At 64.7% G+C, this 15,801-nt stretch overlaps 1 protein-coding gene across 2 annotated transcripts; it reads left to right on the top strand.

Annotated features, from left to right (window-relative positions):
- The first annotated feature begins 1,304 nt into the window (after positions 1-1,304).
- CRIP2 (cysteine rich protein 2) lies at positions 1,305-13,077 on the top strand. 2 transcript variants are annotated; one of them, XM_035537954.1, is made up of 8 exons: positions 1,305-1,446; positions 9,078-9,172; positions 10,886-10,943; positions 11,379-11,519; positions 11,605-11,673; positions 11,858-11,952; positions 12,114-12,171; positions 12,256-13,077. In XM_035537954.1, the coding sequence occupies exons 1-8, from the start codon at positions 1,404-1,406 to the stop codon at positions 12,321-12,323; spliced, it is 627 nt and encodes a 208-aa protein (XP_035393847.1). In that variant the 5' UTR covers positions 1,305-1,403; the 3' UTR covers positions 12,324-13,077. The 2 variants fall into 2 exon arrangements, with proteins under 2 accessions (XP_035393847.1, XP_035393848.1); XM_035537955.2 differs by lacking the exon at positions 1,305-1,446 and adding an exon at positions 7,118-7,142.
- Positions 13,078-15,801: the final 2,724 nt, after the last annotated feature.

Below are 15,801 nucleotides of genomic sequence, written 5' to 3'. Positions count from 1 at the left end.
GCCTCTGGGGGAAGTGCGGGGCCCTCCAGCCCCTTTGGGACCAGCGTGGGGACACGGGAGCATGTAGGGCACAGCGGCCTCGTGCCACAGAGGGACCAGAAGCCCACAGATCCCCGCCTGGCTGCGGTGGTCACCGGTGCCTTGGGAGCACCAGCCCCATCACGGGGATGCGCGGCACAGCCACCGCTCCGCCTGCCCCGGCCCGGGGACCCCGCTGGTGACAAAGCCACGCGTTGTAGTGGCAGCAGCTGGGCCCGGAGTGACGGGGCCGCCTGGCCACCACCGGTCCCGACACCCTGGTGGGGCACACAGCCTCGGCAGGCGCCCGCTGTCGCCGTCCCTGGGCGCCGCTCGGCGCCGGGGTTCACTGCCCGGTGCCGTCCCCGTGCCGGGGGCCGTGCGGCTGCGCGCCAGCTGACGGCAGAGAAAGGAGGAATTATCTGAGAGCACGGAGGGGGAGAGCCGGGCTGCGGGCTGATGAATAATGCAATGGCCTGGGCTTTGCGAGCAGATTTCCTGTTTACCGGCGCTGGGCCGGGGACGAGCGAGGCTGCGGGGCCCCTCGGTGGGGCTCCCCAGGGTCCCCCTCCTGCATGCGCCCGTGGCACCGCAGCGCCACGAGGCTCCCCGCGCATCGCTCCCGTGCCGGAGGGATTTTTGACATGGCTGTTTCCACGGCAACGGAGCAAAATGGCGCGGGGAATCACTGGCAGAGGAAAGGCCCCAGGAGCATGCGGGGCCATGGGCAGCACTGCTGTGCCGTGTGGGTAAGGGAGCCCGGGTGGGAAGACGTGCAGTGCTCCATGCCTCGCCTGCCTGCCGCCAGCGTTATCTCTGCTCTCGCCCTCGTCTCCCCGTCAAGGTCTCCCGTCTTGTGCCCCTCCTGGCTGCTTCATCTGCCTTTCTTGGTTATCCCATCCAGAAAAAACATGCCTAAGGCGGCCCTGTGCACGCACCGCACTTTGTAGGGCGGGGGGGCTGCTCCCTGTGCCCCCACATTCCCACCCCAGGGGCACCGGGGTGGTCGTGGTGACCTTGCCCCATCCATCCCTGCACCCTGACCAGCGCGTGGCCGGGCGGGGGTCCTGGAATTGCTCCCAGGGAAGGGGCCAGGACCCCCCCGTTTCCCCCACGTTCTCCCCAGCACCCCCCGGGCTGGGGGTCGGGGGCTGAGCGCCGGCCCGCGGGAGCCCCGCTCAGCGCGCACCTGCCGCGCTGGGGCCGTGCCGTGCCGCTCCGAGCCGTGCCAAGCAGGGGCGCTGCGGGCAGCCCCGCCCCGGTCCCCCCCCGGCGGCAGCGCGGCCAATGGGCGGGGGCCGGGCGGAGCGGGGCGCACGGCTCGGCACGGCACGGCTCGGCACGGCACGGCTCGGCTCGGCTCGGCTCCGCACCGCTCCCCAGCCATGGCATCCAAGTGCCCCAAGTGCGACAAGACCGTGTATTTCGGTGAGCGCCCCCCCGGGGGTCCCCGCTGCATCCCCAGGTCCCCCGGCCCGGGGCGCATCCCCGCCCGGCTCCCCCCCCGCCGCCCCCCGCCGCCCCCGGCCGAGCTGCGGGATGCTGCCGGTGGTCCTGGGGCGGGTGGCGCTGGGGGGTTGCTGCTGGCACCCCCCGGGTTGGAGGTGGCGAAGCTTGGGGACAGGGGTCCTGGGCGCGCCGGGTGCGCCCACCCCCGGGTGCTCCGCATGGGGGGGCTGCGGGGGGGCGTCCCGGTGTCCGCAGGGTTGGGGGGTGGCCCGGGGGGAAAATGGGCCCGGGGGGGGCGGGTCCAGGTGCTGGGGTCCCTCGGTGCGGGGCAGCAGGAGGTGGCAGGTGCAGGCACGCCCGACCCCGGCCAATTTGCTCCCTGCGACATCGGGGCCGGGTGTGCGGCTCCCCCTTGCCCCCCCGGCTGGGTGAGCCAGCCCACGTTTTGGGGTTCTCCGGTGTGTCCCCAAAGGGTCAGGGCTTGGGGTTCTGCCTCGGTGTGCCCGGGGTGGGGTGGCGGCCGGCTGGGGGCAATGGGGTCTCTGCTAGGCATTCTGCTGCGGGGGGGATTTGGGGGTGCCACCTGCCCGTGCCCCTCCCTGCCCCTTGCCCTCCCGGGCACCAGGGCCCGGCCCCCGGCACGTTTGGTTGTGGAGGAATCCCGAAGGGAGCTGGAGGTGCCCGGGCGTTTGAAGCACCGGCAGCTTTCATTCCTTTCCAGCCATCTCCAAGTAAACACAGAGAAATAGGAATTTGCTGTCTTCCTCCTTTAAATAAACCTATTTGTGTGGGGGTGGGAACGCCTCGGCCTCTGGGATGTCCTGCCTCGTGTGAATCTTTTCCTTTTTAAGCAGAAAATAGCCCGTCTGTCCGGCCAGCTGGGCACGGCCGTCCCGGGGTCAGAGCGGCTCCTCCTGCCCCGCCGGAGGCAGCCTGGCCATGCAGGAGGGGACACGCCAGGGCGATGGCCGGGGGGACACGGAGCTGCTCCCTGGGCGTGTGCCGCCCTCTTCCCTCCCGCAGCTCCCCGGAGATGGCCAGGACACCCCTGTGCAGGTCCTGGTTGGCTCCCCCGGTCCTGTCCCCCTCGGGGACACCCAGGGTGGCAGGAGGGAGGTGGCCGCTGCCACGATGGGGCGGTGACACCGTCCCCCCCAGCACCCCGTGGGAGAGCGTGGGGAGTGAGTCAAAGAGGGAGCTGGCCAAAAAACTTCTCCTCGCTCGGTGTTGAAATAGGCTGGAGCGTGTCCCCGCTGACGTCTTCGGCTTTTCCTTGAGGAACCGCCCAGGCTCCCACAGAATAAACCCGTGTGGGTTTATTCAGTGCATGGGAAGTGAGCAAAACCTCTGTGCCAGCTGTCTTGGGGGCTGGGATGAGATGGAGCAGGGGACGAGGCCAGCAGCGGGCAGGGGTTACCCCCAGTAGGATCCCGCCACGGGGCTTTGGGGTGCTCCTCGGCTGCCCCTGGCAGAGCAAGGAGCCCCTCTTATAAAGCCCCGCTTGTCCAGGAGCCCGGCCCGACGGTGCTGAATGAACGCTGGCAGCCCGGGCTTCTTGGATGCTTGGCATTGTAGCCTGGGGTCACGTGCGAGAAATGCCACCGCGTCCCGCTCTGGCCCTGCGCAGTCGTCCTGCGGGATGCCGCCCGCTGGCTGAGCGGCTGACCAAACCAGCAGTAATTGGTACCGGTGGAAAACTCATTTCCAGCCCGCCTGTTGCTTCGAGCTCCCTGGAAAAATCCAGGAGACTCCTCCCTGTAGTCAGAAGGATGTGGGCGTTTCCTGAGCTGCAGAATGAGCTTTTATTCTTTAAAAAGCATAGGGAAATATAAAAATAGTTTGCTGGCTTTTTTTCTATTTTTTTTAAGCGCGTTCAGATCTGCTCGCCGCTGTTTCCAGTAGGACTGGGCTGCTCGGCCAACCTTTCCCCTTTTGGGGCCGGCCCCGTACGCATGCGGCGGCCACTTGCTGCTCCCACGCTGGCAGGTGCCGGAGGGACTGGTGTATCCTGGAGCCAAAGTGCTGCAGGTTTCCTGAGCTCCCTTTTGTGCTACCAGCCTTAAATGAGTTTTGCAGGGTCCCCCGGCTGCGCGGGCTGGGAGCCGTGACCGAGCCTTTCCGCCTCCCTTCCTGCCCTTTTCCCAGGGATGGTCGGGACGGCAGCGCGGGAAGCTTCCTGTGTTCCCGCGCGGCGATTCCCGAGCGCGAGGCACCCGAAAGCCCCGGGGACAACACGGGCACGTGGGTGTGGGTGCGAGCCAGCCTTGCTCGGAGGGGCTCACCGCCGCTGCCAGCCTCGTGGCTCGGAGGCATGGCTACGGCGTGCCGGGGTGCTCACCCCGCTGAGCCCGAGCAGAAATCCAAGCTGCAGAAGCCACCCCGCAATTAATAAGTAACCGCCGTCCTTGGGCCAGGCGCTGCTCGTTCCAGTGGGCAGCCAGCAGCGGCAGGAGGGCTTTATTTCCACCCGGCTCCTAACAAAGGGGCCGCCCTCCGAGCGCGGCACAGCCTCCCGCAGGGAGCGCGCACAACGTGAACGGAGGGCGCTGCGGCTCCTGGCTCCCAGCGCAGGGCCCTGCCGGGGGCAGGATGGGGCTGTGGGGAGCTGAAGGACGGGCTGATGAGCGTGAGCCGTTCCCGCAGGGAAACGGCGCGAGCTGTAGGAATGAACCCTGGGAGGGAGGGCGGGAGCGAGGTCCCTGCCCCTTGGCTCTCGCGCACGGTAAATGCACGGCTACCGCGTGGTGCGGAGCTGGCGGAGCTGTGGACGTGTCCCTGTCCTGGGCAGGCTGGTGGGGGTGACCCGAGCTTCTGTGCTGCACCTCTAGCATGGAAGATGGGGACCGGGTCAGCTCGTGCTCGGTGCGAGCTCCCCGTGCTCCATCCACCCTCATGGTCCCCGGTAGCAGCCCGCGGATGGGGAGAGGTGGCAGGGCCGGGGAGGGGGAAGGAAAGGAGAGGAAAGGCGGAGCAGGAACGCCCAAGCGAGAGGTAATGGAAAATCTGTCTCTGTAACATTACGATCAAATAGAGAGAGCAGGGCGTGTGCCGTGGTGCCGCTTCCAGCTGCGGTGGGGTGGCAGTGCCCATGCCACGGAGCAGGGAGGTTGGGGGACAGGTCCTGGGGCGTGCTGCGGGGCAGCTCCGGTGCTGCAGCTCGCAGGGAGGTGCCGAGCATCCCCTGCCACCTGTGTTAATGCTGTGTTGCCGCAGGCCTGGCCCCAGCCCCTGGGGCACCAGCGGGACAGGGAAGCGAGAGGCTCGAGGAGAGGCTGGGTGTGCAGCCTGCCATGGGAAGGGATGAGGAGCCGCTGGCAGACAGGAGCAGCCAGGTGCACGCAGCCTCTGCCTGAGTCCAGAGAGGAAAATCTGCACAGGGGGAACGGCAGCACCGAGCTGTGCCCACGCAGAGCAGAGCCGTGGGGCTGTGGGCATGGCACGGGCACAGCTGCTCCTGCATCGCCCCAAGGCCTCGGAGCCAGACACGGGCCAGGAAACTCTCTCATCCTCCCAGCGCTGCCCGTCACAGATCGTATCAGCGCACGGGAGGCACGCGGTGCTCTGGACCAGCAGTTACCCGGGAGAGGTTGTGCCTGTGTGCCTGCCCGGGCTCACCCTGTGCGCTCTGCCTGTTATTCACCATTTCGTGGTGACGCAGGGCCCCGAGCAGAAGGAGCGAGGCTGGCAGAAGGCAGACAAAGGCAGAAGGTGCTTTCTATCCAGTCGCGTCCCCTGGGAGCCACAAGCTCAGGGACTCGGGGTATGGGTGCCAGGAGGTTGTTGGAGCTCCCGCAGGCAGCGCGTATCCGTGGCTCAGAGAGAGCTCCAGCCGCCCCTGCCGCTCGCTGCCTCCACCCCCGGGGCAGAAGGAAATGGCCTCACAGGGGAGCAGCCACGTTTGGCACGCTGCTGCAGCGGCCGCTCTTGTCCCAGCTGTGCTGCGCCAGGGCCGTGTGGCTGCCCTGCTCCCTGCGGGGGTCCCTGCGTGGCGGGGCTCCGCTGTAGCAGGAAAGCAGCTGATTTCTGGGGCTTGGCCCTGGCTGGAGGAAAGGAGCAGCGAGGAGCATCCCTAGGGGCTGCAGCTCGGCTGCACGGTGGTGCCTGGTTGTGTATCCCGGTGACCCAGGGGAATGTGCCTACAGGAGCACTGCCGGTGCCCTCCCGGCACCGGCTCTTATCTCTCTTTTTTTTTTTTTCAATTTTCCTTTGTGCCTGCGACCGCTTTGAAGCGCATCTGCAGTCGGTCTGACAGCATGATGGCATCCCTCTCTCCTCCAGGGATGCCTGTCGCTGGGTCCCCGCGGGGATTTGGCATCTCTGTGGCTGAGCTGGGCTTTGTCCGCGCAGGGAGGCGATGGGATGGACAGGCCCCACTCGTTGGAACACACCCCGCCACCTTCATGGCGAGGCAGAGCTGATGTCAGCCCGTGGAAAAGCCTGGGCGAGGGCTCGGCACCCGGCCCCCCGCGGGGAGGAGGGACGCTCCTTCCCCGTTCCCATCCCGAAAAGATGCGTGCTCTGCTCGCCGCTCGCCCACGCCGGCTGCCTTGCCCGGGCACGGCGGGTAATTAAGGGATGAGCCGCGGTGTCTCGGGGTGGAGCTCCCCCAGCAGCCCGGGGAGCAGCCCCATCCCAATCCTTGCTCCATCTGCCTCGGCTCCGGGGTGGGATAGGATGTGCCGCCGCGCGTCCGGGCGTCCCCGGGGAAGCCAGCTGGAAAATCCCAGTGGCAAGGGAGGGGAGGGAAGGCCGCGGGCTGGCTCCCAGGAGCAGAGGCAGCGGCTCTGCCTGGTGAGCGCGAAGGCGCCGGAGGCAGCCAGGTTCCCACCCTCGCCGCGAGTCCCGCTGCCAGCGGGCTCAGCCTGCCGGCGCCCGCCCACGGCGGGGCTGATAACCGGCAGACAGAGCGCCGGTCCTGCAGCCCTCCCAAATCCCGGGGGGTGCCTGGGATGTGGATAGCGGGGGGCAGCGGGCGCCCAGGTTCCCTCCGTTCCCCGCGTGGGCACGGAGCCGTGCCGCAGCAGTGTGCCATGCCACGGGGCGCGGTGAGGGGCCGGCGTCCTGCAGCCGGGCACCTCAAAGCCCATGGTGGGGGGTCCCGGGGGTCGCCGCCGTGGCAGGGGATGAGGCTGGAGGCGTCGTCACCGGAGCTGATGCAACCGCGGAGCAGCCGTGGCTGGGTGACAGGAAATCTGGCCGCTGGAGCTTTCTCTCCGCAGTGATTTATGGGGCAGCGCAAACACAAACGGGACGCCGCTGCCCTGGAAATGGGCTGGGCTGGCTCCAAGCTGTTTCCTCTGCCCGGGGTGAACAATGCAGCCCGAAAGCCGCCCCGGCTGAGCGGGGTCTGAGCGCCTGGCTCTGCTCCCTGTCCCCTGGGAGCCTTTGTTTGCGGCCAGGGGACATCTGACCAACCTCTGGGCAGCCTGACAGGGGGCTCGGCATTTCTACACGAGGACAAGGGGTGGCCCCAGTGGCTCCCGGGATGTCCCCATGTGCCAGGAGCAGGACAATGCACCGAGCCACCTCGTCCCTCCTGCCCCATCCCCTGCCAGGGGCTGCAGGTGCCTGCGAGGTCTGGGGAGCAGCAGGGTTTTACAGCTGCCTGAGATGTTCCCGGGGGTGAATCTCATCTCCCAGGGGCAGGAAGGAGGTCGCGTGAGCCATGGCCAGCTGTAAGTGCCACGGCCTCTGCAAAACACTGCTGGGAGTTTCCCCCTGCGGCTCCTTGCTTTGCACTGGGGGTGCGACGGGGCGGAGGTGACGCAGCCGAAATGGCCTGGCTGTGCAGCCACTGTGACAAAGCCGAGCGGCTCTTTGGCCCCAAGCCTCTGGCTCGGCTTTCAGCCGGTCACGCTCCATTTCCCTCCCAGGGGAGGCTGCCCTGTGTGCCGGGGAGGAAGGGGCAGCAGCAGTGCATCCCACCGCCCTCTCCTGCACCGGGTTCAGCCCAGCAGTGTGGTCTCGCACGTGACCCACGTGCCACCAGGGCATTTGTCCGGTCACTGTCACCGCGAGGCCAAACTCAGTTCAGCCCCTGCAGCCTGCTGAGCCCACGCGGGGATACCCGGGGCTCGTGCTGGCCCCGCTGCTGCTGTGCACGCAGAAAGCCCCAGGCGGGCAGGGAAGCATCTCCTTTGTGTGCCGCCCCTTGTGACCCGCGTGCGGCCGAACCCGGGGCTCCAGCAAATTTCTGTCTGCGTGAGAAGCCTGCTGACCCCGCCGGGGATTTTGGTTGCGCAAAGCCTGCCTGCTCCTGCCTCCTGCTCGCTGCAGAAGCTCCTCTTGCTCAGTCACGGTTTGGAGACGCTTCGTTTGGAGACAGCCCGTGCTTCCCTTGGGGTGCTCTGCCTTTACCTCTGCGGCTTGCCCGCCGCCCTGCCTCGCACCGGGGCTGATGTTTGGGGTGCTGAGGGCAGTTATTTCGGCTTATCTTGGTGCTGCGGCGTGCCCTGGGCGCAGCTGTTTGCCCTTGGAGGAGGGCGGCTCTTGAGGCCAGGACCTGCCCACGGAGCTCTTGGCCTCCAACTTGACCTGATGCAAGCTGGAGACATTTGCTGAAGCCCTTTTTATTGGGGCGGAAAGGTGCTGGAAAACAGGCCACCATGGAGGAGGTGTTCCTGCAGAGCAGGGCCGAGCTTCGGTTGCACTTTTATTTGCTCGTTAAATATTTTATTTGGCCCTTACGACTTTGTTTTACAGAGGCTTTAATGGGATGGTGCTGCTTTCCAGCTGTCTGCGCGTGTGTGCGAGGGGCGGGAGGGCGCAAGGTGACACCCCGACCCCTGGAGCGGGGTGGGGAGGAGGTGGGGGCTGTGGGGGGAGATACAGAGAGCAGCAGGGCTCGGGGAGGTGCATGGTGCCTGCCTGAGTGCTATTCACAGAGTGGAGAAAGGGTCCCACAAACCGCAGTGGTCCCCCGGGCCCGCAGAGGAGTACGGATGGGGATGTGGGATGAGGTCCCTGGAGCTGTGCAGCAGGGATAGCCAGAGGAGGTGCATTTGTGGAACCGGTCGCAAAGCGTTTTCCCTCCCCGAACTGGATGCTTTGAAGCCGTTTCTGGTGCCTGCAGCCAGTCGCTCCGCAGGCGCGCAGCGCGCAGGGACCGTGCCCGGTACCCATCCGCACGTCGCACCCGTGCACCCACAGACGGGTGTCTTCCAGGGCCAAAATCCGTCCTGGGTGACTCCAGGGGCTGTCTGCCATCCCGTCCTCCCAGCCGGAGGCACGGCAGCCGAGGCATGAAAATGAGCAGGAGCCGGCGGGGCCGGCGCGACGGGCTGGGTGGGGCCGGGTGGGCATGGCAACTCCAAATATTTGAATGGAGCAGGGCCGCTCGGGGTAACGCGGCAGCAAAAATAGACACGGGGAGTAGGAAGGAACGTGCTACTGCTGCCGGAGCAGCGTGCTGGGGAGGGCGGCTGTGCCACGACAGAGCTGTCACCCCGGGGATGCTGGGCCTGCGGCGAAGTGGCCAGCGTGCACGGCGAGGGAAGGGGGTGCGAGCACATCGGTGGGGCAGCCCCGCACCAAACGCAGCCCCTCTCGTGCCCGGGTTTGTGCAGAGGTGCCAGGCAGTCGCTCACCCGCTCTCTCGTGTCTCCCCGCAGCCGAGAAGGTCTCCTCCCTGGGCAAGGACTGGCACAAGTTCTGCCTGAAGTGCGAGCGCTGCAACAAGACCCTGACCCCGGGCGGGCACGCTGAGGTAAGAGCTGCTGGGGGGTGAAGCGGGGAGGCAGGAGCAATGGGGTTGGGGCCAAACCCAACATCCTGCCCTCGTCCTGCAGCCCACAAGCACTTCCCTTGGCATGTAATCAGCGCCGGAGGGGCCCAGGGCTCGCTGTGCCTCCGTGTGGCCTTGCCCGTGGTGCAGGCACCCACCAGACCCGCGAGCATCTCCGCTCACAGGCCCCGGAGGAAGGAATGGAGGAAGGGGAGCCGCCGCCCCAACCGGGGAGCCGCTTGCATTCCCTGCGCAGCTACTAATGGAGCTAAAAAAGCCCCGAATCCATTTAAAATGTAAATATTTGGAGAAGTTGAAGCAGCAGGGGCTGTGCCAACACGCCAGGGGGGAACTGATGGACTCTCCTGGGCTCTCCAGTGCCCCGGGGAGGGGGAAGTCCCAGGAACCAGTTTGGGGAAGGTGCCCAACGCCGTGCCCAGCGAGGACCGGCGCCTGGGAGCATGATGGTGCTGTGACGGCAGGTGCTGAGCCCTCGGAGCAACTGTGTTTGCCTCGTGTGGCTCCCCGCCGCGACACGCCGTGCCCCGGATCTCGCACGGTGCCTGTCATGCCAAAGTGTCACCAGCTCCTTAGCGGCGCAGCTGAGGGGCAGCTGGTGGCAGCAGGGACAGCCGTGCCGGCTGGGGACGGGCAGCGAATGGGGCTGTGAGCCCCCAGCCCTGTAGGGGAGGCTGGGTCCATGTTTCGGGTTGGGTTAAGGCCACGAATTTGCCTTTTCTCCATATAAGGCCGGATTCTGCTCCGGGGGGGACGGCAGCCAAGCCCCCAGTGACTGTGCCGAGAGCAGGATTTGGCCCTTCCCAGCTTTTTCCCCCCCAAAGCCAGCTTGTTTGGCCAGGTTGGGAAGGTGTCGCGGGGAGACCGACTAAATGTTTACCCTCCCTTCCGACACGGAGTGCTCTGAGGACGCCGATATTTTTGCCCAGCAGCTGCTTGCTCCCAGCCAGCTGCCCGCTGGCCTGCCCAGCTCCGAGCCCTCTCCCTCTGCACAGCTGCACTGGGAGGGGCGAGGGGAAGGGAATGAAGGGGCTGCGCTCACTTTGCTCCGTTACCTCCCTCTCCGACGGCTGGAGAAGATTCTTCTCACCCAGCCCTGCCACCCTGCTTGTTTGGGCAAGGCACGGTTGTTTTGCAGCGGAGGGGACAGAGGGCAGGGGCATGGGACAAAAAGCAGGGCTGTGACACTGGGCCTTGTGAAAGCCTGCGTCCAGTGGTGCAGAGGGACAAACGCTCTTTCTTTTCTCTTGGCCTCTGTTCCAGTGGCCCGTGAGAAGCCGCTGCTGGAGCTGCACGACGTTATCTGGGGCCCTGGCAGCCCCAGCCTTTCCCCTCCGCCAGCGGCTCTCGTGGGCGCATGGGAGAAGGGCCCTGGTGCTTATCGCCCGCTTCGTGCCTTCCTCTGATAGCCGGCCCCAGCCGATAGCGGGGCCGATAGCGGGGCTGATGGCAGCGGGGCTGGGACCGGTGCCCACATGAGGCCTCTGATCTCGGGCCAAGCGAGGGGCACAGCGGCGAGGCTGGAGGTGAAGCTGAGCAGAAGCCCTCTCCTGGCCTTGCCAGGGTGTGTGGAGATGTCCCGGGGCCGGGCAGGGGGTGGGATGGAGCTGGTGATCAGCTGGATCGGTGCTCAGCTGGTGATCACCACCCAGCACCCTAACACCCCTCTCTCCCCAGCATGACGGGAAGCCCTTCTGCCACAAGCCCTGCTACGCAACGCTGTTTGGCCCCAAAGGTACGTCTGGGCTCTGCTCGGGGATGCTGGGGGGGCTGCTCCCCCCAGCCTCGTCTGCTCCCATCCCCACGGCCCTAAAAAGCCCCAGGAGTCGGGCTGGTGTGGGCTGAAGCGGTCCCAAACCTGCAGAAACTGTGAAAAGGGATAGGAGAGGGAGGGATCAATCCTGACAGCAGTCAATCCTGACAGCTGTCTCTCTCTTTTATTTTTTTAATTAAAAAAGAGACAATTTTCCGTTCAAACAGAAGGTGGAGTCACTCTCCCATCCCAAACACAGCTGCAGAAAGCCTGGGTCAGGAGAAAGCAAGCTGGGGCTGAGGCTCTGGGGCTCATCAGGAACAGGGGTGCCCAGGGGAGGTGGGACGGGGCCGGGTGGAGGATGGAGACCCCCGGTTGGCTCTGGGGACGCTGCAGCCTCTCTGTCCCCCTGCACAGGGGTGAACATCGGTGGCGCTGGGTCCTACATCTACGAGAAGCCGCAGATCGAGGGGCAGACCGCCCCGGGGCCCATCGAGCACCCGGCGAAGGTGGAGGAGAGGAAGGTGAACGCCGCGCCGCCCAAGGGACCCAGCAAAGGTGAGGGGTGGGGGGCATGGGCAACAGGGGTGTTCAGCTGGGTGCTAGCCGGGGTGTCCCACACTTGTGTCCCCTTGTCTTCCAGCCTCCAGCGTCACCACCTTCACTGGGGAGCCCAACATGTGCCCGCGCTGCGGCAAGAGGGTCTACTTTGGTAAGTCTGCGAGCGGGCACTGGGCGGTGTGTGGTGTCCACAGGACCCCTGGGGCATGGGGGGGTCTAGAAGGGGGGGTCTGGGGTCTGTATACACGGAGGTGAGGTCCCTGTGGGGCATTCTGGCCACCCCCGGCGTGTTGGTGACCTGTGTGGGTGACCGTCCCTGCTTGTCCCCGCTGCAGCCGAGAAGGTGACCTCGCTGGGGAAGGACTGGCACCGGCCCTGCCTACGCTGCGAGCGCTGCAGCAAGACGCTGACCCCCGGGGGCCACGCCGAGGTAAGGGCAGCCCCATCGGGCCCCCACGATGCTGCAGGGGCCCCGTGCCGAGCCGAGCCGTGCCGAGCCGCGCTGTGCCACCACGAGAGGGCAGAGCGGCTCCACGCGTCCCGAGCCGCGTGTCCCCACGGGTGACGCGTTTGTCTCTTTGCCTGGTACAGCACGACGGACAGCCCTACTGCCACAAGCCCTGCTACGGGATCCTCTTTGGGCCGAAGGGTGAGTGCTGGGGACGCAGGACTGGGGGAACACCAACACGCATCCCACCCGTATCCTCACCCCCACGCGTGTCCCTCCTTGCAGGTGTCAACACCGGAGCCGTGGGCAGCTACATCTACGACAAAGACCCCGAGGCGAAGAACCAGCCGTAGGGCAGCCCCCTGCCCGCCCGCTCGGTGCCCCCGCACTAACCTCCCGCTCGTAGAAGTAGCTGGAGCGGCCCTTCGCCTCGGAGCTGTGCTCTCTCTGCTGTCTCTACTGCGGGCAGGACGGCCCTGCCCTCCGGGTTATATATCATAGTCTCTAATATAAGCTTCAGTGTTTAAAGGCAAAGGTTGAAGGCGGCTCTGCTCGTCCCCAATGCGCTCTGCCCTCCTCTCCCTCCCTCTATCCACCCCCCTCAGCGCAGGAGGCAGCTTTGTGGCTGTGTAGCATCCCGCAGCATTCAGGGATGCCATCGCTGGTGACACCCACGTCCCCTAGGGGCTCTGGTCTTCCCAAGCTGCATGCCCAGCTCCAGCAATCGAGGGGCTGGCACCTCCCTGTGTCCCCACCCTTGCACCCCCAGGGCATCCCCATCCCTGCACCCGTGCTCTGCTGCGGGGCCCAGCTGCTCCCCACGTCCGGGGGCAGAGCGCATTGGGCTCGCGGCTCGGCTGGGCGGTGTGGCCCCCGCCTGCTTTCCCGAGCCCAAGGTTTCTCGTCGTGGTTGTTTATTTATAAGTTGTTGTAAGTGTGCTCCTCGCCGCGGAGAGTGGTGCCGCCTGGGTCTCGCCCCGTCCCCTGCACGCATGCCCAGCCCCGCTGCTTGCGCTGCCCACCAGGCCGGGCCCTGCGGCGCCAGCGCCGTGCGCTCCCCGGGCTCCCAGAGTTTTGTTATTTGCTGACAATAAAGGTTTTGAGAGATGTGGTGTGTGGCTGAGCTCTGGGGGTGCCCTCCTGCCCCGGTCTGTGCCTTGTGAGGCAACACGGAGTGGCCCCAGCCTGTGCCGGGGCGGTGGGGCTGGAGCACCAGGGGCACCCTGGCATGGCCTGGCTGGAGGCAGGAGCAGAGCAGGTTTGTCACTTAGTGCTGCTAGAGCCCACCGCACAACACGGCTGGAGTCCAGGGCTTTCTTCCTTGTTTTCCTTGCAAAGGAAGCATGCCCCGTCGCTCGTTCCCCACCGTGCTGCTGTCCCACAGTGGCCATCTGCAGAGGCAAGTGGGACACCACCTTCTCCACTCTTCTGCCCCACAAGCAGAGCTCCAGCCTGGCCCAGCTGAGCACCTGCGTTTGCATAGGGTCACCATGCCTCCCAAACAGCAGGTGCTCCAAACACTATGTTTGTGGGAGAAAACGGGTCCTGGTGCCTCCCCAAATGTCTTGCAGCCTTGTGGCACTGCTGCAGGGCTGTTCCTGGCTAGTCCAAACACTGGCTGCAGCATCCCTGGAGCTGCTCCATTGCCCACAGGGAGCACTCCGTCATGGTGGCATCTCCCTGGGCTTTGTTGCCCAGCAGGACCATGCCAGAGGAGCTGCTGGTATGGGAGCTCCTAGCTTGCCCTCTCCCAGCAGCGGCTGCAGCAGCCCGCAGCCTTTTCCCAGGCACGATGGGCTCGGCCGCAGCAGTTCCTGTGCCCGGGAAGCGGATGTTTGTGTCTGGTGGGGTTCTCGTGGAGACCTGACCGCTCCGAGGCTCCTTCCCTGATCCTGTGGCTGACATTTACAAGGTTGCAGCACTGCACCGTGCAGCACCTGGGCTGGGACCAGGGTACCTCATTGCCCCCTATTGCAGCTGAGGCTACTGGCACACTGCAATGTGGCAGGGAGGCTAACAGCACTGGTCACAGCTGTTGCCACATCAGCAAGCTAGCATCAATCAAGCTGTGCTGCTCTCCTGGCAACCCTTATTTACTTACCATCATTAATTAACAAGCTTAATAAACCCACCTCTTTGCTAGCAGTACCCCTGGCACTCTAGGTGCTGCCCACACGCAACACAAGGGGGGACATGAGGCTTGAGGCATGGTGCTGGGCTGCATGGGCTAGGGACGTGGCTGAGCATGGCATGGTGTGACGTGAGCCACTCCCAGGCGGCAGCTCTCAAAGGCAGGATTTTATTTTGTTTGGGTGGAGTTGGCTTTTTTCCTCTCTCTCTTTTTTTTTTTTTCTTGCTTACATTTTTTTTTCCTCAAGAGAGTTTCATTGGGGAAAAACTAAAAATAGTCAAAATTCAGCTCTGTGCAAGTGAGAAGCCTGCCTGCTCAGGGAGAGCCCAGCTGCTGGGCTGCAGGTAGGTGACATCCCCTCTCTGTGCCCCCCTGCAGCCTGGGGACATGGTGAGGGCACTGGGCACCACTCATGGCAGAAGGTGGCCACCAGGTACCATAGGTCCCTGTGAGGTGGGTGCTAAGAGCAGGCATCTGAAGGACTTGGGGGGGTTTTGGGGCCCCCCATGGGGTTATCCGCCTGCATGCCAAAGGTTTGAGGTTGTCCTGGTGCAGCACAGCAGTGCTTTGCTTGAGCCGGGAGGGCAGCTCTAGCCTCTGATCCTTGCTGCATTTTTGTATTTATTTTTGGGAGACCTATGTGAGCTGAAAAAGGCCCCTTACTGCCAAAAGGGGCTTGGAAAACATCTTTCCCCTCGGGGATGTCAAGTATTTTATTATTTTTTTCAGCTAGGACTTGCTGGTGGGATAAGAAACTTGGAGAGGGCCGGTGATTACAGACATGCTCTCCAGGGTACGGAAGAAAACAGACCAAAGTGGATGCAGCTTTGCCTGGAAATCCCCCAGGCGCCATGAACTTATTCCATCCAATTAGTCTTGCTCGATTCCCTGGGAGTCAGCAGAGCCCAGCACGGCGCCGTGCCCTGCAGCAGGCTTCTCCTTGCTGGTGGCAGAACAGGGATCCCTCCAAGTGCCACCATGCACTGGTGTTGGATGCGTTTTTGGGGCAGTCTGGGTGATGGGGTGCTGATGTCCCTGTTAGTGACCTGGAAAAGGGAATGATGAGCATACAAATGCTGGTCCCAGGTGGTCCCACAAGGATTGGGTGAGGGCAGGAATGACGGGGCAGCCCTGTGACGTGAAGTCAGAGCCGGTATGTGCAGGGGAGAGGTGCCATGGCTGTCTGACAGCCAAGGGTCTCACAGGGCTCCCTGCTGTCCTCAGCTGTCTAGCACCAGCTAGAAAGCTGCCAGGGCCTCCAGGTGTGCTCTAACACCCCTTGGGGGCCTCACTGTGCTCTCCTGCATACTCTACCAAAAGTTTGAAGTCTCCCAGGCATCTCTAGAGGCATCCCAGGGCACCAATATACCCTCATGCGCCTTAGGGGCCTCCAAGTGCTCTCTAGAGAGCCCTAGAGGCCTCCCAATGTGCCCTAGAGGCCTCCCAGGGCCTTCCAGTGCATTCTTGGTTGCCCTAGGAGCCTCCTATTGCACCCTAGAGGCCTCCCAGGGAGAAGGCCCTGCAAGGTGTCCGTGGGGAGCTAGATTACACTGGGACATACTGGGTGCTCTAGGCCACACTAGGAGGCCTTTAGTGTTCCTTAGAGTATACTAGAGTAAACTGTATAGAGTAAACTCCAGCGAGGCCCTCAGGGGATGCTAGTCTACACTGTAAGGTGTGATAGACCGCCAGAAGGTACT

This window comes from Cygnus atratus, chromosome 8 (genome assembly GCF_013377495.2).
Source record: "Cygnus atratus isolate AKBS03 ecotype Queensland, Australia chromosome 8, CAtr_DNAZoo_HiC_assembly, whole genome shotgun sequence".
Classification (NCBI taxonomy): domain Eukaryota; kingdom Metazoa; phylum Chordata; class Aves; order Anseriformes; family Anatidae; genus Cygnus; species Cygnus atratus.
This window is presented reverse-complemented; position numbering and strand designations above follow the sequence as displayed.